The sequence below is a fragment of the Triticum dicoccoides genome, chromosome 1B (genome assembly GCF_002162155.2).
Source record: "Triticum dicoccoides isolate Atlit2015 ecotype Zavitan chromosome 1B, WEW_v2.0, whole genome shotgun sequence".
In the NCBI taxonomy this organism is placed as follows: domain Eukaryota; kingdom Viridiplantae; phylum Streptophyta; class Magnoliopsida; order Poales; family Poaceae; genus Triticum; species Triticum dicoccoides.
In genome coordinates this window covers 575,738,882-575,759,650 of record NC_041381.1, presented here as the reverse complement: position 1 = coordinate 575,759,650, position 20,769 = coordinate 575,738,882, and the positions used below count along the sequence as shown (strand labels likewise).

Sequence of the window (20,769 nt, the reverse complement as noted above, 5' to 3'; positions counted from 1 at the left end):
GATACTCGCCACTCTCGTCTGCGCTGTCCTCCCCTTCCTGGTCCTGCTCCCGGGTCTGCTCGCCGTTGGGCATGGAGTACATCTCGGTATAAACCTACAAAACAAGAAGTCAAGTGAATTCCAGTCGGTACCAGAGACAGATACAAGATACACAAGAAATCAGTCGGAGGCAGAAGTTCGAACCTTGTCGGGTGGATTGCTGTCACTGAAGGGAGCGACCCTCCTGGCCCCCCTGGGGTTGTCCTTGTTGCCCGTGATGCTCTTCAGCCATCCAGCCACCGTCTTGGCTGAGACTTCCTCCGGATGAACGCGAGCGGTGTTGTTGGCACCGGAATACATCCACATCAGATGGTCCCGAGCCTGAAGCGGCTGGATGCGCCGACTGAGAAACACCTCCAGTAGGTCCATCCCAGTTACACCCTGATTGATCAGCTGGACCACCCTATCGACCAGCATGTCCGTCTCCATCCTCTCCGCAGCAGTCACTTTCAGCGAGGAAGGAGTTCAAACGCGATCAAAGGAGAAAGGGGGAAGTCCAGTCGGCTGACCCGGGGTAGGGACGTCCTAGCAGTAGAACCAGGTCGACTGCCAGCCCCTGATCGACTCGGGTAGGGTCATGGACGGAAAGGAACTCCTCTTCCTCTGCTGGATCCCCAAACCACCACACATCTGAATGACATGCGTTTTCTTGTCACTCGAGTTGCCTTCTTGACCGACTGGGAATGGACAGTGAAGATGTGTTTGAAGAGACCCCAGTGAGGTCGACAGCCAAGGAAATTTTCACACATGGACACAAATGACGCGAGATAGATGATGGTGTTGGGAGAAAAGTGATGGAGTTGGGCTCCAAAGAAATTCAGAAAAACCCGGAAAAAGGGGTGTGGAGGAAGCGAAAAATCACGGTCGACGTGGGTGGCAAGCAGGACACACTCACCCGGTCCTGGCTGCGGCTCCGCCTCCCCCTCCGACAACCTCGCAGTGCCGTCGGCGACCAACCCGAGCTCGGCCAGCTCGTCCAGGTCCTCTTGCCAGAGCGTGGATCGGATCTAGTCGCCCTGGATCCATCCCGTCGGCAGCGCCGACCACGACGACGACCCGCGCTGGGTCTTCTTACCCTTCGCCGCCCCCTTCGCCTTCTTCGCGCGTTCCAGCGCCGCCGTCTTGTCCTTCACCATCGCGGCGGAGCGGTGGCGCCGAGGACGGAAGAGCTGTGCGCAGAGGAGAGGCGGAGGAGAAGGGAGGGGGGAGATTGGGAGCGCACGGTGAAACGCCTCGGCCTCGCCGCCTTTTAAAGGCCCACTTCCGAGTGGCTGACGTGCGGGCTCGGGCGATCCTGTCAAATCTCTGCTAAAGTCGCGCGCCCGATACGTGGCGAAAAAGGTGGCGCGGGGATCGAGGCATCCCTGCTTATCCATCCCGATAACCACGACACCCTTCGCCCCGCGCGCTTCCCCGAAATTTCGAATCCCGTCGAATCCGGGATATGCAATAACCAATCGCGCCGGAGATCTCGCAACAGAAGACAACGATCGACGGGCGACGACACTTATCCACTCGACAACTCCAGAATCGATCGAGGCAATTGAAACGAAGCTAAAGTTCAGGCGCAAACCTTCTGTTAGACGCAAGCACTCACTGAGCACAAAGGTTGAAGCGAAGTCCGCTGCGATCTTCTTTTCCACTCGGTCCTCAATCCATTCGGGGGCTAATGATGAGGGTCTAGACCTAGGGTAGGGTCACATGCCTGACCTAGGAGCCCCATCCAATGTCACTACCCTAGAAGCAAAGAAGCTCAAGAGATAACGGGAAGTACCCAAGGAAGACGTCGAGTGTTAGTCACTCGACCGCCATATCACTCGGGTACCCCAATTTTATGAAGATCACTCGACCTATGAAGACCAAGAGCCAGGCGGAACTACAACGGTCAGACGTTCACTCTGTAGTCTTTATAGGCATTAATTGTACTTAAAGCTGGCGTTATCAGTAACGTCCCTCCTTAATGAACATTGAACCCTCTGTAACGGAGGGGAGCTGGGTCCTGGCGCACTCTATATAAGTCACCCTCCTCCTCTGGGACAAGGGTTCGCACCCCCTATTACATCACACACATATAATCCAGTCGACCACCTCCGGGCACTGAGACGTAGGGCTATTACTTCCTCTGAGAAGGGTCTAAACTCGTAAATCTCGCGCGTACATCTTCACCATAGCTGAGATCTTGCCTCTCCATACTTACCCCCTTTGTACTGTCAGTCTTAGAACCACGACAAGCGTCGCCCTTCCGTCCAGTCAAATCACGGGCATCAATGCCGTGCGCTGCATGGTCTGGGTCGGCAAGAATGCAGCGTGACAAGCGGCACGGTCGTTCGATGGAAAGCATAGGAGGGACTGGTGGGGGTTTGTGATGGGCCAGGGCAGCCTGATGTGGGCATGTCAGCGAGCCGGATGTCCGCAAAGCCCCTTCACTTTGTATCCGGTTTCCGAAAATAATATAACCTGACCAAGACGTATGCAACCGGTTCCAGGGTCCGCGTTGAAGATGCCCATACTGATGTCCGAACTAGTCGACCCCGTGTGATCCGAACCACAAGAGCCGTTCTCCCCGAGGCCATCGACAGAGCATGACGATGATGCATATGCAACCGCGCGCGGGGACGACAGATCAAGCAAGCAACGAATAAAAGCGAGGCAGCGCGGCGCGGCCACGTCGGTGGTTCGAACGGCCGAGATCGCGCCTCCCACGTCTCTCAGAGAGATCCCAGCCGCTGCACCGACGGAAGCCACGTCACAGGCCGTCCCGTCCCATCCCAAACTGACGCCCACCGGCACGGCGAGCAATCCCACCCCAAACTGACGCCCACCGGCGCATGATCCGCCCGCCTCGCCTCCTCCTCCACCGCGCCCCCTTCCTCCTCCGAACCCCGCAACCGCCTCGCGCCCCGCCGCTCCGCGCCCGCCGAGCCCTAACCCCGACTCTTCAGAGCTTCGCGTCCTGCCGCCTCGCGCCGCTCAGCCTGCTGATGGATCCGGCCACGCCCTACTCCGATGCCGACGCCTACGCCTACGCCGAGTTCAACGGGGAGACTAGCGTGGACGACCCGGAGTTCGCGGACGCCGAGGCGGAAGCGGGGGGAGAGGACGCTGGTGATGAGATGCCCAGGGAACTGCCCGAGGAGCTCGCCAGAGGGGTGGTGTGCCTCGAGTGCCAGACTTCGGCCGAGGCCGTGGCGGCCGGGGAAGGCGAGACCTGCCGCGTCTACGTCGTCGGCACTGCCCATGTCTCGCAGGTGAGCCTGCCCTGTCCTCCAGTCACGGATTTCGATTTTCGAGCGTCAATTGCAGGACCCTTGCACGTTTCCTTCTGTTCTAATCCCTTGTTGGAGCGTTAAAACACCACTACTCGTGTACATTAGTTTCAGTTCGGGATAATTTTACTCTTGAAAAGCGAAGAAAGTTCCATCGATCTAAGATTTAGAGTCCAAGCACAAAAGGTAGGGACGTCTGCCTGCATTGGCCCCGCAAGCAAGTTGCATTGTTTTTGGGCTTAGTACTAGTTCTGTCCGGGCTACAGCAAGGGCGTTAGTACTGCTACCCCACTGGTTTTGCTTTGATTGTGCGTCATGTGCTAAAAAAGGCCACATCAGTCATCAGGACATTTGTAATTTCGAATGATAACTTGACTGCTGATTTTATTGTAGGAATCATGTGATCAAGTCAAAGCCGTCATCAACTTTCTGAAACCTCAGGTTTCTTCCTCTCTTTACTTATCATCAGTAGTTTCTACAATTGGTGGATCATTTGGCAGGTTGGCTGCCAGTTTTGGAGTGTTTTATTTTCTAATTGATATTGGAGATTTTCAACTAATTTATTTGGAACAATTTTTTTGGAATTGTAGGCTGTTTTCTTGGAACTGTGTTCCAGCAGGGTTTCTATTCTGACACCACAAAACCTTCAGGTATGAAACAGTCAACATGTGTAAAGCAGGAAATAAATGCTTATATTATCCTATAATGATCGTTGGTTCATTACATTGAATCTACTGTACTTGTGTGAATCAAATTACCAGGAAGTGCTATAAGAATTTTGAGTCTGTTGTGCTTCAATCGTTATCTGTTATCCCCTCAAATGGTGAAGAAAGCCACTTAATAAGACTTTGGGGTTCACAAAATTAATCTTAATGAAGAACTCTCTGTTGGATGTTGGATATCTCTAATACTACCTCCGTTTCTAAATATAAGACATTTTGGCAGTTTAAATTGAACTGCCAAAACGTCTTATATTTAGGAACAGAGGGAGTATAAAGTTGGATAAGAAAATACGACTGAAGTTTGCTCCAGAAGATACTTGTTTAGAATTTGTTGGTAAAAACACAAGTTGTTCATAATTTGACCTACTTGAGTTAATTGTGGTAAAAACCGAAGTTGTTCATAATTTGACCTACTTAAGTTAATTGACCGAATGGGCTTGACACTGTTGATATGGCATTGCATATTCTCATGGACACCAATCAAGCACTTCTAATAAAACATATTTGTTCGCTGGGATAATATATATAATTGTAATGTTGGATAGTTGTGCTTGTTCATGCATGAACAATGGTTCTCTTGGTTTATAGTTTTTACAGATCCTTCATCTAAGTGCCATGTATTTAACTTATAATATACATTTATTATCTGTATCATCGAAATTAGATCATATAGATTGTACAAGATATCATCTCCAGTTTGGCATGTTCTATTATAGAGTATCATTATTTCTTCTCGTTCATCATTCGATCTGATTTTGCCCATAGGTTCCTACTATGAACGAAATGATTGACATGTGGAAGAAGAAAAAGATGAACACCTTTGGGATTCTCTATAGCTGGTTTCTTGCAAAGGTATGCACTGAATTTGTTGTGCATTCAGTACTAATTTAAGTAGTGTTCATGGTAGCCGATATGATGTTGCTTTTGGCACTGAAGGTTGCTAGCCAGCTTGATGTGTTACCTGGAGCTGAATTTCGAGTGGCATTTGAGGAAGCAATGACTTATGGTGGCAAAGTTATCCTTGGAGATCGCCCTGTCCAGGTACAGAACTTAAGTGGTTGAGTTTATCATTCAGAAGGGTACTAGATGCAACAAATTACATGAAATGATCTACACGGATAAGTAGTTCACTGATTATTCCAATTTGTTCCCACATGGATAAATTTGATCAACTTTTATTGTTGCTATATTCTCTATGCATCTAATAGAACGACAGACAATTTATTCCAACAATTCAAATGGATTAAACATACATTGCTGATTCATGTGCCATTAACTTCTCCACTCATATTACTGATACAGATTTTATTCTTAGAAGAAAAAAAAATACACATCTCATCTGTCTTCTTGGATTGATTGAATGGTGGTTAATACTGCTTGCTTGTTCTTAAACTTTTAATTTCAATCTTCTAACGCGATGTGCCATAAACTGATGAAGGTTGGTTATGGACATTGGACCCAAAAGATTATATGCATCTAGTTGTCATGGTGTTGTGCTGTAGTAGGATCCGTTTTAAGTGATTAAGGACCCGTTCGGCAATCCGTCAGCTCCTTAAAATCCTCGCTCCAGGATTTTTAACTGCAGCTCCGTCCGCTCCGGGAGCGGAGCCGTGGAGCGGAGGGACACTGAACGGGCCCTAAAGTTAGAGCATAACCCGGGGTTATCTTATGTTAATTCTTGTACCTCTTGACTGCTGCTATTGTTGGCATAATATTATTTACATTCAGCATGTCATATTGGTCCTTACTCCATTGAAATCTTGGTACTAGGAGATAGGTCGCCAATTAATTTTCATAAGCACTGAACTGATGCCATTCTATGTTTTTCTTTTTTCTTTTGAAGATCACTCTAAGGAGAACTTGGGGGAAAATGTCATTGTGGCACAGGGCTAAATTTCTGTACTACATTGTTTTCCAGTCCTTATTTTTACCGAGCCCTGAAGATCTTAATAAAATGGTATGTTGTCTTGGGCAATACATTTGCTACAGCGAGCACTTATGCTTATTTGCTTTTAGATCAAATGAACCAGAAATAATTACTTTACTGTATTTACATAGCAATGCCAATGCTTGTTTATTCAGTTAAAGGACATGGATGATGTCGACATGCTAACACTTGTCATTCAAGAGATGAGTAAGGCATTTCCTAGTCTGATGGAGACACTTCTCCATGAACGTGATATGTGAGTTCCTTCAAAATTACTCTGTTTTTATAAAGCATTTTGTGTTGCTATTCTCAATCTTATAATAATGGTTGAGCTTTAACTTCTTGAATTTTGTTGTAGGTATATGTCTTCCAAATTATTGAAGGTAGCAAGGGAACATTCTTCAGTGGTGGCAGTTGTGGGAAAAGGGCATGTTTCTGGGATAAAGAAAAATTGGCAACAACCTATTGAGGTAAGAACTTTTTTCTAACAACATCATTTCGTGTGTTATATCTTTTATGAGCTAGAAATTCATTACTATTTTAGATCACTTTGGTTGGTCAATTGACAGTCAGAACAGATCTATTTTTCATAATGCTCACTTCAATTATCAAATTTCCGTGCAGGTACAAAGTTTGATGGAATTACCTGTGCCTAGGAAAGGTGTTTCGAAGTTGAAAATTTTGGCGTCCATTGGAGCAGTAAGCGCAGTAGTAGCATCTGGAATCTATATATGGGGTAAAAAATAACAGTGTATCCACCAATGTGTCAAAGTGTTCTTTGTTCTTGTCATGTGTAGTCTCTAAAAAGCAAAGAGTGTTCAGTTCTCACTTACAGTTTTTCATTATACAATAGGTGTAATTTCTGGAATCGAAGTTGAACAAATGAAAGAACAATTCACTGCATTGTACACTGGATTTGTCTCTTTCCAAAGCTTTCCTATTTTACTAGGGTGGCTTGTTCATTGCTACAAAAAACTCCGGCGAAAATGTTTAAGTTGCAAATTTAGAATAGGAAAACGATTTGACTTGATTTTATTATCAGGAGTCATTTTGGCTTGCAAATTGTAGTGCATTGGTGCAAATTTTTTTAGTGCATCACCGGTCATTGGATAGGTTAGTGTTTAGTTTTGGTTGTCTCCATACAGATGTTTGCTCTCACAAGTTAAACTTGCATGATGGCTGACGCAATCTGTAGCTAAATTATTTTGTTATATGTGGCCAGATTTGGTGACCGAATTGTGGTTGACCAAACAGAAACATGTGGTTGGTCAAACAACCCGATGTAACAGATAATTAGCTCCACGCAGTACTCGTCATGAACGACGACCATGTACAGTATAAGTATTAGTACGTGGACTGACTATTTGTACAAGTTACAGGTGATGATCCCCTCAGCTAAAAAGCAAACTGCCTTGCATCTCTTTTGCATCTTCAGTTAATAATAATATTAGCATAAATAAAGATCAGAGAACCCGATAAACCCCCACACAAATCAACCATTGTGTGTATATGTGCAAGTGCAGCCCTGAAGCTAAGGCTAGTCAACAAAAACGCCGCAGGTCGCCCTGACCTCACCGAGGTGGTCGGGGAGCACGTCGGTGCGGCCCATCTTGACCATGGCCGCCGCGAAGTCCTGGTAGTACTCGTCCGGCGACGACGCGTTGGCCATCCTCTCGACGTAGTCCCTGGTGGCGGCGTCGTGGAGCAGGCTGCCGTCGGACTGGAAGAGCCCCCCCGTGGCCAGCACGTGGCGGTAGTAACTGAGGTCGAAGGTGAAGCCGCTGCCGGGGTCCATGGGCACCTTGGTCCTCCTGCCCCGGCCGCCGTGGCGGCGCGGGCAGAGCTTCCTCAGCTGCCTCGCGTACCGGGCGTCCAGCGACGGGTCCTGGTCCATGGCGCCCGTGAAGTTGTAGAGCCGCTTCTGGAACGCCTCGCAGTGGGAGGTCCCGATGCTGTGGCTCCCTGGAGGTGGAGGATGCCATTGTCAGTGCGGTGTGTGCTGGGCTGTTGCTGTCGTCCACGGACGCACGTACGCGTGAAGCGATGGGGAGGAAAGGAAAGGCGCGTACCGAAGAGGACGACGATGTCCTTGGCGGTGAGGGACTTGACGCTGAAGAAGGTCTTGACGTCGACGATGTTGGAGTCCGGCGGCGCCAGGTCGTTCTCCGCGTACTCGGCCACCGTCACGTTGCCGTCCCGCCGCCCGGTCTCCACGCCGTACCACGGCCCCTTGCTCTGCAAAGTAAGCACGAGCTGGTGAAAAAGATGCCCAATTAAATCAACTTCTCGTCGTGGTCTCTTCAGCTACTCACCAGGTAAACGGCGTCCCTGGCGGCCATGGCGATGATGTCGGCGCAGGAGACGGTGAGCGGGCAGAGCATCTCGAGCTTGGCCTTGATCCTCTCGATGGCGTCGTAGCCGCGCATGCTCCGGTTCGGGGTGGCGTCCCGCTCCGCCGTGCCCCGCCTGGACCTGAGCATGATGGAGCCGTCGCAGCCCTGGACGAAGCAGTCGTGGTAGTGCATCCGGAGCAGGGAGGGCGCGAGCGTGGGGTCCTCGTGCAGGATGGCGTGCATCTCCGCGAACACCACGCCCTCCGCGATCGGGCACGTCGCATTGTAGAACCCGACCTGCAGCTCCGCCTCCGCAACCGCGAGGGCACCCACCACCGCCGCCGCCGCCAGGGCCAGGACGAGCGGCACCCGCCGCTCCCTGGACATGAAGAAAGCACGAGGCGGTCGACGAACAGAACAGAGACGGGAGAACGATGGGGCGAGGAAATGGGGACGGGGAGGGGCGGGGCGGTGGCACAGTGGATGGGAGATGGGTGCGGTGTGATCACGGGGCAAAGGTCAAAGAGTGTGGTTGCGCTATGCTTTTCGGACTGTTGTCCCGGCGTGTGACGCGATGGATGGAGTAGGACGGACTCCGCCTCGAGGCTTTGCTTTGAGTGGAGGGATTGGTTGGTTGGTTGGTGGGTGAGGGGGGACGCGCGTCGGCCGGGCTCGAATGCTCTCGTCGGCTCGGGTGCGACTGATTCGCTCAGCGGTGTCGGCTCCATGGACGGGCGCGTGCTCGTCTTGTCGCCATCGGCGTCCCTGGCGATTTATTGCGGATGGTCTTTTGGGGGAAACGGTCGTATCTCGTGGACTCGCAGTCAGACTAGGCATCAGCTGGAATATGCTGAATCCCGCAAAAAAAAGGAGGGCTGGAATATGCTCAAGCCCAAGGCCAAACCTATATGCCGCCCGCGGGCGTCATATAGCGTTGAAGCCAGCCTCCAGACTGGCCTGCCTTGTTGGCTATTGTTTCATTTTTTCTTTTATTTCTTTCATGGTTTTCATGAGTTTTTCTTTTCCTTCACATTTCCCTTCTTTTATTCTTCATTTCTTGTTTCTTTCTTGGTTTTCAATGATTTTTTTTTGTTTTCCTTTGTTACTTTATTGATATGACTGCTTTTCATTCTTTTTACACTTGTTTCTCTGGTTTTCTTTTCAATTGGTTTTTTCCTTTCTTTTTCGGTTTCATTGTTTTTCTCTGTTTCTTTTGGTTTCGCTATATATTTTACATATACATCAAGAATTTTTTTATAATACATGTTTACCATTTTAATACATGCTCAATATTTTTTCTATGCACAGTTAAATAATTACAAGTGGTTGACTAACATTTTTAAATAAATTATTGTTAGTTTAGTACATGTTCAACATTTTTATATACATATTTATTTTTTTTCAAATTCTTGATGAACATTTTTCAAATATTTTTCCAAATGCTTGATTAACATTGTATTTTTTTTAAATACATGATCAAATTTTTTCACACACATTATATATTTTTGTATACATGAGAAACATTTTCTATACACATTTAACATATTTCAAATACAAGTTTAGCATTTTTTGAATAGATGGTAAATATTTTTTCTATACACATATTTAACATTTTTAAATGCTTGTTTACCATTTTTTAAATACAATCTTAACATTTTTTGAACACATGGTCCACAAGTTTTCCGCTCTACACATTTTAACATTTTCAAATGGTCAATTAACATCTTTTCAAATACAAGTTTGACATTTTTGGAGTACATGGTCAAAAAGAAAATCTATCCACATTTAACATTTCCCAAATGCTTGTTTATTTTTTTAAATACTTGTTGTTTTTGCAAATGCTAGTTTAATATTTTTAAACTACATGATCAATTTTTTTCACGCACATGGGAAACGTTCTCTTTATACACATTTAACAATTTTTAAAATGCTTCTTTAACATTTTTTCAAATGTTTTAGTAAACGGTGTTTTGTAATACATTTGTTTAAAATATTTATGTAAACTGTTTTTTGTAATATATTTTAGTTAGACTGTTTTAAAATTCTTGGTCAACATTTTCTTTCTATATACATTTTAACATTTGCAAATGGTTGATTAACATTTTGTCAAATACAAGTTTGACTACATGGTAAACATTTTTTCTATGCACATATAACATTTTGCAAATGCTTGATTAACATTTTGCAAGTACTTGTTTTTTTTCAAATGCTAGCTAAATATTTTAAATACATGATCAACCTTTTTACATACATTTTATAATTTTGTATAAATTTTTTGTATACATGGGAAACATTTTCTTTATACATATTTATCATTTTTCAATTAATTTGTTAAAATTTGTTTTCATTTTTTATGTAAACGTTTTTGTAATATAGTATTTAGAATATTAGGATGTATAAATGAAAATTTAAATAACAAATAAAAAATGAAACAAAAAAGTGAAAAAATGAGGCCATAGTCTTGCGCGCACCTAAGCCGGCCCATTGAGGGAAGCGCGTAATGCGAGAGCACGCTGGGTCTCGCTATATGCGAGACATAACGCTGCCCATTGATGCACACGGGCTTCAAACATGAGATCTCCAAGCCCAAGCTCGAATTAAGTCTGTAAGCATGCTCAACCCGAGTTCTGAACATGTGTACGAGTGGGGATTGCTGCAGTTCCATAGCCTATGCCTTTTTTTTCAATAAATAAACAGTGAAGTTTATTCACTCCAAATGAAACACTAAGAGGATACAAGCACAATACACATACACACGACCTCTACATGAATATGATGCATACAATCAACATCAACACGCCCAAAGAATCGTGTCGGCAAGGAGCAAAATCATACATGACCGAAGCTATGCCTTGGCATATGAAAAAGAAAAAAAACTTAGAAGTACTCAAAACAACGATCAAAGAACTACAAGGATGACCATCCGCACTAGCTGTCTCTTGACATTCTAAGGACAATAAAAAATGTTCGCCAACAACATCTTCAGGAAGGGAACGACGCTCAAGCGCCGCCATCGACTGATCCAACCACTAATGGATAGATCCCGAGGAGCTTTCAACCTAATAAAAGACAAAGTCCGAGAAAAATCTGAGCAATGCCTTCAACAATGTAACGACTCAAAAACACCATAATTGTTAGGTATGACTAACTATAGTCAGACATAGGGTTTTCACTTCGGAGCTTGAGACCAGGTACTCGAGAAATGGCACCAAATTGTAGCCATCATGAGCCGTCGCCAACACTTTCCGCGATCCCAGCAGCTACATGCGTATCAAGACCTTACCATGAGATATCATGCAAGTGAAGACCATGCCCACACAAGCAGGCAGTTAAGTTGCAACAAGTGCTAGTTCCCACCGCAAGCTTGGAATGACGAAGGCCACCGTCGCACATGTGACGAAGATTGGTGAGGGAGGTAAGTCACCGACATCGCTAAAATCCTAATTTAGCACACTCCAACAACACCACACGATCCACGTTTGTGGCGGTAGAATTGGTCGGCAAACCATACTTGTCGTTGTCACCAGATCTGAAGGTTCAAGACCCTCTAGCCCATTGCGACAACAACCTAGCAGTGCAGGACCACGGCTCCATTTGCACGCCTTAAGTACATGACCACCTCATTGGGACGCAGAAGGCAACCATTGCCGTCCATGTACCTACAGATGGGATCGCGACTACCGACGCCTCACCACCAGAGACCACCGCCACCCAAAACACCACTACCACCACTGCACAACCATACCCATCCTCAAGCCATCGCCCATAGATCGCATCTCATCGTCAAAGGTTGCCGGAGCAGAGACCTCCCTACCACAACCTTCATCGACCAGTGACAGGACTTAGCATGACCAGTGCTCTCTAGCAACGATGAGCGGAAGGGAGGACATGCATGTAGGAGGCGGCGACCGTGGGAAAGGAAGGAGGCGGCGGCCGTGGGAAAGGAAGGAGGCGGCGTCGTGTCCCTCCCCAAAAGAAGAATAGGGACTCTATCATATATGTTATAACCAAATCAATGGGCCAACAAAGAAAATTCATGAAATTAGGTTGAGTTTTATGTAAAAGAGATGATGGTAGCTCCTAAATCACAAAACTCCTATTCTGATCCCAAGCTCAAATGCACACTGATGAACAGTAAAATCTAAAAAAAATAGTAAAAGAATCAATTTTTTTTGATTTTTTTGGTAAACTTTGAAAGATGTTTTGTATGCTAAACAAATTTCAGCATGAAATGACATTCGTGAAAGTCATGGCAAAAAAAGCAAAATCAGTACTCCAAAATATTTTCAAAATTAACATTTTTTGGAGTATCGATTTTTTTTCTTCACAACTTCCACGAATGTCGTTTTGTGCTGAAATATTGTAAGCATACAAAACAGTTGTCAAAGTTTACCACAAAAAAAATCATATTTTTTTACTATTGTTTTTGATTTAACTGTCCATAAGGGTACATTTGAGGTTGGGAGCAGATACTCCATGCCCCCTATATCATCTCTTCTAAGGGCGCAGCTACTGAGAACTAACATGTGGTTCACGGTCTTGTGAATAGTGCAAGCCGATATTATTCTCATGGTGAGTTATCACGCGATCGTTGATCAAGTGTCAGGTCACTTATCGACAGGCCACAAAGCCGTCGAATAGTGAAATGACCTCCAATAATGTATAAACTTTCAAAATGTTTGGTATGAACTTCCCACTAGTTTGCAACTTTTTTTACCAATAAACACTAGCATTTCAATAATACAAATACTAATTGTACACTAACCCCCCGCCAAAAAATTTTATACACTAATCCAACATTGAGCATAATGAAAACAAAAAATCCGTATGATGTTATCAAGATACCACAACATTTCAACTTTCCAAAAGATCTAATAATAAGACATGAAACAGAAATCGTCCAGAAAAAAGGGGAACCAGAATTTTGGCCTGAAGCCAACATTGGTGGGGGATGTTCTCCCAGCCGGCCTCGATCGCACCCAGATCCACAGCCCTCTCCAGCCATGGCTTGTAGTTGATGCCATCCCACCAAACCAAAACTGAATATACTTCTGGCAACTGCCATCTCCGGACACGTTTCATTTTTGTATACAACTCCAGTACGTCTGGCAACTGGCATCTCAAGTGTTCGATCGTACCGTTGCAGAAAGCTAGCTTGGCTTTAGGTTTGGTGAGAATGAGATGGCGCCAACAAGAAGCCATGCATAATTGTGCATGGCATGTGGGAGGCTACTTAAAAAATGCTTCCCTTTTGTACCAACGTCCAGCAGATCAGTTACATGCCGGCTTAGAAATGTTTATTGCCAGAGAGGCCGTGGGGGTGGCTGCTAACACAACGGAACACACATCAGATCAGATGCTGATCTGAAAAAACACAGGTCATGCCTGCACCAATAATGAGTCCATTCTTGACCAGATTCCTAATTATATAGTCGTCAACAGCAGATCAGGGTGTCGCCTAGTACGGCAACGCATGTGATGTGTTGATGTGCGTACCAACTTTGTTACTGATTATTCCTTGCATGCATGTCAGGTTTGCAATTGCATGCATGATTGATTGCATCTACCCAGGACTAAATGACAGTGTTTATATATGATCATGTATTCATGGCGGAAACTTTACAGGGCTGCAACGAAACAATAAATTAATGAAAGAACAAAGATTTTGGGGAGAAAGGAGGTATAATAGTAATAATTTACATGGAAAAGGGTGGTCATAAATTAATCAAACAACCTTGCTAGTCGACTAAGACTTAACAAAGTCTCAGTCGATGTTATATCCGTAAGATTTTACATTGAGATTAGTGTGATTTTTTTCCAATGTTTTCTTTTTTTATTGCATGTTATGTCACTTCACTGAAACTTTATTAAATCTCAGTCGACTGAGACCTAGCACACCCTTGTCATTTCTCGTGTTAAAATAGAGTAGATGTGACCATGGTGCTCAGCCGCCATGGTGTGCGGTCCAGTAAGATTCCCTGCTTGGCTATCCTCTGTCATGGTGCTCAGAGCGAGACCAGGCAGAAGTGCAGCGTGGTTAACCATTAATTCACCAACCCACGAAGTGTGATGCTTTTGATTAAGTCTTAGTCGACTGAGACTTAGCAAGACTGAAATGACAATGTCTATAATATGATCATGAGTTCTTGATGGAAACTTTACAAGGCTGTAACGAAACAATAAATTAATGAAGAAATTTTTATGGGGAGAGAAAGGAGGTATACCAATCTTTTACAGCAATTTACATGGGAAAAGATGGTCACAAACTAAACAAAAGCATTGTACTTCGTCGGTCGGTGACTTAATGATTAGCCACACTGCACTTCTTCCTGATCTCGCCCTGGCTGCCGGTGAGCACCTGGTTGTTGCCCATCTTGACCATGGAGACGGCGAAGTCGGCGAAGAACTCGTCCTTGAAGGCGCCGGTGGCATGGCGCTGGACGTAGGCGCGGGTGAAGGGATCGGTGAGGAGGGCGCCGTCAGAGTGAAAGAGGCCCCTGCGCTTGCTCACCAGCTTGAAGTAGTCGGTGTCGAAGGTCTTGAAGCTGCCGGGGTCCATCTCCACGAGTGTGGTGTTATCGTTGAGGCTGGCGCACTTGCTCTTGAGCTTCATCATGTACTGCGGCTCTAGCGAGGGGTCGATGTCGCTGGCGTTCTCCATGCCGGTGAAGTTGTAGAGCCGGTCCGAGAAGGAGAAGCAGTGCGACGTCCCGATCGTGTGCGCGGCTGTAGGAGAAACAGAGCATGCATAGATTCATTAATTAGACGTCGACCATGACCAAAGTAGTGTGGAGCTAAGATAGAAATGGTGTGGTTAGGTACCTGAGAGGACGACGAGGTCCTTGGCGTCGAGGTTCACGGCGGCGAAGTTCTGGGTGAGCACGGTGAAGTTGGCGGTCGGGGGTGGCAGCGCGTCGGTGTCGTTGGAGATGGACACGCTGCCGTCTCGCCGGCCGAGAAGAACTTCCCAGAATGGCCCCTTGCTCTGGAAAAACCGTGATCGAGCAGCATTAGAATTTGGTTTCCTCCACAGGTATTCGGTCATTTGCAAAATGGCCTAGCGCTCTACTCACCAGCCAGACTGCGTCCCTGGCAATGATGGCGAGCAGGTCGGCGCAGGAGACGGTGTCGGGGCAGGCCTTCTCCACGGCGGCCTTCACCCTCTCGATGAAGCCGAAGCCGCGGAGAGTCTGGTTCGGCAGCGCGTCCTTCTCCGCCGTCTTGTTGGCCGAGTCCAGCAGCACCGACCCGTCACACCCCTGCATTCACGGTGGTCAGGCCAGCAGCACAACGGCACAATGAGGGTATACAACATGCATGCTAATGCAACTTACCCTGACGAAGCAGTCGTGGAAGTGCATCCGGAGGAGCGGCCCGGCGAGGCTGGGCGCCAGGGACAGCGCCCTCACCATCTCCCTCCTCACCACGTCCTCCACGCTGGGGCACGACTCGCTGTAGAACTTCTCGTGCAGCTGCGCCTGCGCGCACGTTGCCGTCGCCGCCACCGCCGCGAGCAGCAGCACCACCATCGTCGCAGCCCTGGACGCCATCTTCTCGGCCAAGAAGCTTGTTTCTTGCTTGGCTATGCAAGAAACAACGATGGCAGCTAGGTGGCTGATTAATCAGGGAAAGCTTGAACTGCTGCTGCTGCGGCTGGATTGGCGCCTGGGAAATATATAGCGCCGGAGTGTCCCCACGCCTACATGTGGTGGGCTGTCCTCCGGAGCAGCAGGTAAAATTCGCATGGTTTAATGAGTTGTTCCTTGTTTGCTCTCTCCGGAATCTTTGCCGTGGCAGGTACACCGGCAGCGCGCCGTATGCATAATGGAGGCGGCCGGACAGCCAGACCCAAACGGAAGCACGTCGGCAGATGAACTCATTAAGTAATTAGTCATCACGGAGCGGAATTTGCTGCCAAGTTTTAATCAAAAGAGGGACAGTGAATGACACCTACTGGTAGTTTGCAAGCGTGGGAATCTCATGATCCATATATTTGTACCGGCGCCAGATGCTATCTTGAATATATATATTTCGAACTATTCCAGGCAATATATATACATCTATACATTTTTCTTTTGCAAATGCTATACATATTTTATTTATGAATAAAAAAATATATATTCTTCGTCCGTCATGATATTTTGCTCCAGTAATGCTCCAAGGTGCTGATTGGCTTCTACTACATGACTGTTCTTTGACTTTTACCACTCTTTATTATCTTCACATGTACGAATAAAGACGTACATCTAAATAAAAATCATGCGATATGTGTGAAAAATGTTTTTCTACCTGGGATCCATCGTTCTCTGTGCTTGTGTACTCGGTTTTCACTTATACACAATGGAACATAAGGATGCACTTCCTAACAAGAAGAGACTAAATGCACGCCAACAGTCAAAAAATTGATAAGGTGGTTGATGGCTGCTATCCAACCGGCCCGAAAAGTAACTAAATTAAAATAGTCTAGCGAGAACGGCATTTTGGAGCTCGGCCTCCATGGAGGCCGTTTTTTGTTGAAAAATTCAAAATTCATATTTTTGGTTTCAAAACATTCTAAAACACTTGTACAAGTATATAAGGATGTGATGTGTATGTGTGTAAAATTTCAGGAAGAAATACCTTGAGATGTGATCTCTGCAAAAAGAACAAATTCATGGACTTTTGGGATGAATAGTATCATGTGTTAAAAGGCCATAGTTTTGTCCTTTTTGCAGTCCTTATTTCAACGTATTTTGTCCTGAAAATTTACACACATGTGTGTTATGCCTCCATATATGTCCGTATTTTTTTCAGAATTTTTTGAAACATAAAAGTATGAAATTTTTGGAATTTAGAATTTTTCAAAAACATTATGTAACAATCTAAAATAAAACAATACAAACTTAAATAAACAAAACTTGAAAGCGTGACATGAATCTCCAGCTGACAACGCACGACACATCGGATGTGGCAATTTCAAAGTCTTCATCGTGTGTACAAGGAATTAACATGGTCATAATGAAACAATAAATTATAATGAAAGAAAAAGATTTGAGAGAGAAAGGAGCTATGACAATCTAACAGTAATTTACAGCGAAAAAAGATGGTCACAAATCAAAACAGCCTTGTACTTTGTCGGTGGTTTAATGGTTGACCACGCTGCACTTCTTCCCGATCTCACCCTGGCTTCCGGTGAGCGGGTCGGCGTTGCCCATCTTGATCATGGAGGCGGCGAAGTCGGCGAAGAACTTGCCCTTGAAGGCGCCGGTGGCATGGCGCTGGACGTAGGCGCGGGTGAAGGGGTCGGTGAGAAGGGCGCCGTTGGAGTGGAAGAGGCCCCTCCGCTTGCTCACCAGCATGAAGTAGTCGGTGTCGAAGGTCTTGAAGCTGCCGGGGTCCATCTCCACGAGGGTAGTGTTGTCGTTGAGGCTGGCACACTTGCTCTTTAGCCGCATCATGTACTGCGGCTCCAGCGTGGGGTCGATGTCGCTGGGGTTCTCCATGCCGGTGAAGTTGTAGAGTCGGTCGGAGAAGGAGAAGCAGTGCGACGTCCCGATGGTGTGCCCGGCGGACAAGACGACAAGGTCCTTTGCGTCGAGGTTCACGACGGCGAAGAGCTGGGTGAGCACGGTGAAGTTGGAGGTCGGGGGTGGCAGAGCGTCGGTCTCGTTGGAAATGGACACGAGAGACGTGATTCAGGACCATGGTTCAACCGAACCTATGGTCTATGCCGTACGATTTAACATCTTACTACATGTGGATATGTGACATGCATGCCAAGTGCATTTTTTAGTCAACCATGCATGGGTCCTCATGAATAAACATGCATATCAACTACATTATTTTTTAATCGACCATGCATGGATCCTTATGAATAGTGTTTAGAAATCAATGGTGTCAAGTGTTGGTTCGGCTGAACCATGGTTCTGTAAAACATTTTAGAATGGACACGCTGCCGTCTCGCCGGCCGAGAGGAACTGTCCAGAATGGACCCTTGCTCTGGAGAAACCATGATCGAGCAGCATTAGAATTTGGCTTCCACACGTACCGTATCATTTGCAAAATGGCCTAGTACTCTATTCACCAGCCATACTGCGTCCCTGGCAATGAGGGCGAGGATGTCGGCGCAGGAGACGGTGTCGGGGCAGGCCTTCTCCACCGTGGCCTTCACCCTCTCGACGAAGCCGAAACCACGGAGCGTCTGGTTCGGCTGCGCGTCCTTCTCCGCCGTCTTGTTGGCCGAGTCCAGCAGAACCGAGCCGTCGCACCCCTGCATCCACGGTGGTCAGGCCACTGCACAAAACAGGTTACGGACAGACAACATGCATGCAAATGCTGCTTACCCTGACGAAGCAGTCGTGGAAGTGCATCCGGAGGAGCGGCCCGGCGAGGCTGGGCGCCAGGGACAGCGCCCTCACCATCTCCCTCCTCACCACGTCCTCCACGCTGGGGCACGACTCGCTGTAGAACTTCTCGTGCAGCTGCGCCCGCGCGCACGTCGCCGCCACCGCCGCGAGCAGGAGCACCACCATCAAAGACCTCGACGCCATCTTCACACGCCCCGAGGATGAGGGTGGCTAGGTAGCTAATTAGTCAGGGGAAGCTTGTGGTGCTGCTGCTGTTGCTGGACTGGCGCCCGAGAAATATATAGCGCCGGAGTGTCCCCACGCCTGCATGTGGTGGGCTGTCCTCCGGAGCAGCAGGTAAAATCTGCATGGTTTATTGAGTTGTTCCTTGTTTGCACTCCCCGGAATCTTTGCCGTGGCAGGTACACCGGCGGCGTGCCGTATGTATAATGGAGGCGGCCGGACAGCCAGGCCCAGACGGAAGCACGTAGGCAGATCAACTCATTAACTAACTTGTCATCACGGAGCGGAATTCGCTGCCAAGTTTTAATCAACAGAGGGCCAGTGAAAGCCACCTACTGGTATTTTTTTTTTGCGGGAAAGAGGATTTCATTCATCAAGTAATATGATTACACTCAGCGGCAACGATGCTCGCGATCTCGTCAGGAGGGTTACGCAGCCAAACAGCAGTCCGCTGTTGAGTACATCCTAAATGGGCGAGAATGTGGCTAGCGAGATTTACACCGTGCTTAATCTTCTGTAACTGGATCCTTCTTTCTTGAGCTAGCAGGGATCTAATCTCCATGACTGTATGAGTGTGAGCTGACCGATCTTTCCCCATAGCAGAGATCAAATGTAGCGCATCCGCACAATCGCTCTCTACCACAAGGTCCAATTCTGTCCAACTGAGCGCCAATGTTATGCCTTCGTGAATTGCAGCTAGTTCAGCCTCCAGTGCATCCACACAATTCACAAGGTCTCTGGTTGCAGCGAGCATCACAGCCCCATTGTGATCACGAAGTACCATACTGGCACCTGCTGTACCATCTAAGGCCACGAACAATCCGTTGACATTTAGCTTGGCATAGCCAATCGCTGGAGGCATCCGGTGCTGCACACGCATCATTGGCTTTGGCTCCCAAACATGTTCCCCAAAGTAATCAACAATTTGTTTACCTTTGATCTGATCAGCCTGAGGGTGTTGCTGCGACAAGATCGATGTGACGTAACTAGCGAGGAAGCGGCGAGAGGCCTCAATGGGGATCGCCGGCTTCTGGTGGGTTATTTCATTATGCACATACCAATCCCGCCACATAATCATCAGGGCCATGACTCTCTGAGGTTCAGTCAGCTTGTCTAGGAGGCGGAATATCCAATCCGGCTCTGAATCCTGAAGGTCGGCATCATTAGGAAGATCCCAAACTTCTCGCATTGCATTCCATAGACCAGCCGCATGGGGACATTGAATAAGGGCATGGTGAGCATCTTCAAGAGCATTACCACAAATAGTACAAGCTTGGACATGCATGCACCATATGTTTAACTTTCTGGGTTGCTTCCGTGGCCAAAGCTTCATGTGCAGCCTTCCATGCAAATATGCGTACTTTGGGCGGTGCCTGACTCTTCTAGATGAGATCCCAAACAAGACGTCGACCATCAGGGCGCATACTCGAGGCCCCTTGATCATTGGCGGCCATCTTTTCCTGTAAGGCAATGGAGTATGCACTCTTAACTGAAAACAATCCATGCTTGTCAGGAAACCAAGCCACAAAATCAGATTCCAACCGTGGAAAGGGCATGATTTCCAGAATCTTAATAACATCAGCGTGACAAAAGTGTTGTTGTTCCAAGATCCATCTGTATTCAATAGTTCAGCAACCCACTTCAGACGGCACCGTCGTTTCGGCGTGATGGGGCGGCATGAAGTACCATATATTTGTACCGGTGCCACATGCTATCCTAAATATATATACTTAGGGGATTTTTTCAGGCAAAATTACCCCGTGTCGCAATGGTGACAACACGTGGAGCTCGACACATCTCGTGGTTGGATTAGAGTTCAAAAGTTTTATATCATTGCCATATGAGATAAATACACCATTGGTACTTGAACTTGTCATGGATGTTCATTTCAGTGCCTGAACTTGAAAAATACGC

At 46.9% G+C, this 20,769-nt stretch overlaps 3 protein-coding genes across 5 annotated transcripts; 1 reads left to right on the top strand and 2 right to left on the bottom strand.

The window, feature by feature from the left end:
* Positions 1–2,792: 2,792 nt before the first annotated feature.
* On the top strand, positions 2,793–6,899 carry LOC119348864 (traB domain-containing protein-like). The gene is made up of 9 exons (XM_037616865.1): positions 2,793–3,287; positions 3,699–3,746; positions 3,896–3,955; positions 4,793–4,879; positions 4,964–5,068; positions 5,871–5,984; positions 6,110–6,210; positions 6,313–6,424; positions 6,579–6,899. Exons 1-9 carry the CDS (start codon positions 2,868–2,870, stop codon positions 6,699–6,701), a joined length of 1,170 nt encoding a protein of 389 aa, XP_037472762.1. The 5' UTR covers positions 2,793–2,867; the 3' UTR covers positions 6,702–6,899.
* A 319-nt stretch (positions 6,900–7,218) lies between these two features.
* Positions 7,219–8,860, bottom strand: LOC119348865 (peroxidase 1-like). Its single transcript, XM_037616866.1, has 3 exons — positions 8,267–8,860; positions 8,024–8,189; positions 7,219–7,916 (listed from the first exon to the last, which is right to left on the bottom strand). Exons 1-3 carry the CDS (start codon positions 8,672–8,674, stop codon positions 7,492–7,494), a joined length of 999 nt encoding a protein of 332 aa, XP_037472763.1. The 5' UTR covers positions 8,675–8,860; the 3' UTR covers positions 7,219–7,491.
* A 5,538-nt stretch (positions 8,861–14,398) lies between these two features.
* Positions 14,399–18,861, bottom strand: LOC119348863 (peroxidase 1-like). Of its 3 annotated transcripts, none has more exons than XM_037616863.1 (4): positions 18,610–18,831; positions 15,361–15,546; positions 15,110–15,272; positions 14,399–15,013 (listed from the first exon to the last, which is right to left on the bottom strand). In XM_037616863.1, exons 1-4 carry the CDS (start codon positions 18,814–18,816, stop codon positions 14,589–14,591), a joined length of 981 nt encoding a protein of 326 aa, XP_037472760.1. In that variant the 5' UTR covers positions 18,817–18,831; the 3' UTR covers positions 14,399–14,588. The 3 variants fall into 3 exon arrangements, with proteins under 3 accessions (XP_037472760.1, XP_037472759.1, XP_037472761.1); XM_037616862.1 differs by lacking the exon at positions 18,610–18,831 and adding an exon at positions 15,622–15,920; XM_037616864.1 differs by lacking the exons at positions 14,399–15,013; positions 15,110–15,272; positions 15,361–15,546 and adding exons at positions 17,235–17,950; positions 18,219–18,265; positions 18,351–18,536 and having other exon boundaries at positions 18,610–18,861.
* Between the last annotated feature and the right edge of the window lie 1,908 nt (positions 18,862–20,769).

Bases quoted from the DNA above. Each gene is read 5' to 3' on its own strand.
- LOC119348864 (XM_037616865.1), top strand. From the start codon at position 2,868: ATGATCCGCCCGCCTCGCCTCCTCCTCCACCGCGCCCCCTTCCTCCTC. The intron at 3,288-3,698 runs GTGAGCCTGCCC...ATTTTATTGTAG, and splicing joins GCACTGCCCATGTCTCGCAG to GAATCATGTGATCAAGTCAA. The intron at 4,880-4,963 runs GTATGCACTGAA...TTGGCACTGAAG, and splicing joins ATAGCTGGTTTCTTGCAAAG to GTTGCTAGCCAGCTTGATGT.
- LOC119348865 (XM_037616866.1), bottom strand. From the start codon at position 8,674: ATGTCCAGGGAGCGGCGGGTGCCGCTCGTCCTGGCCCTGGCGGCGGCG. The intron at 8,190-8,266 runs GTGAGTAGCTGA...CTTACTTTGCAG, and splicing joins CCAGGGACGCCGTTTACCTG to AGCAAGGGGCCGTGGTACGG. The intron at 7,917-8,023 runs GTACGCGCCTTT...CTCCACCTCCAG, and splicing joins GGACATCGTCGTCCTCTTCG to GGAGCCACAGCATCGGGACC.
- LOC119348863 (XM_037616862.1), bottom strand. From the start codon at position 15,837: ATGGCGTCCAGGGCTGCGACGATGGTGGTGCTGCTGCTCGCGGCGGTG. The intron at 15,547-15,621 runs GTAAGTTGCATT...CCGTGAATGCAG, and splicing joins TCCACGACTGCTTCGTCAGG to GGGTGTGACGGGTCGGTGCT. The intron at 15,014-15,109 runs GTACCTAACCAC...TTTCTCCTACAG, and splicing joins GGACCTCGTCGTCCTCTCAG to CCGCGCACACGATCGGGACG.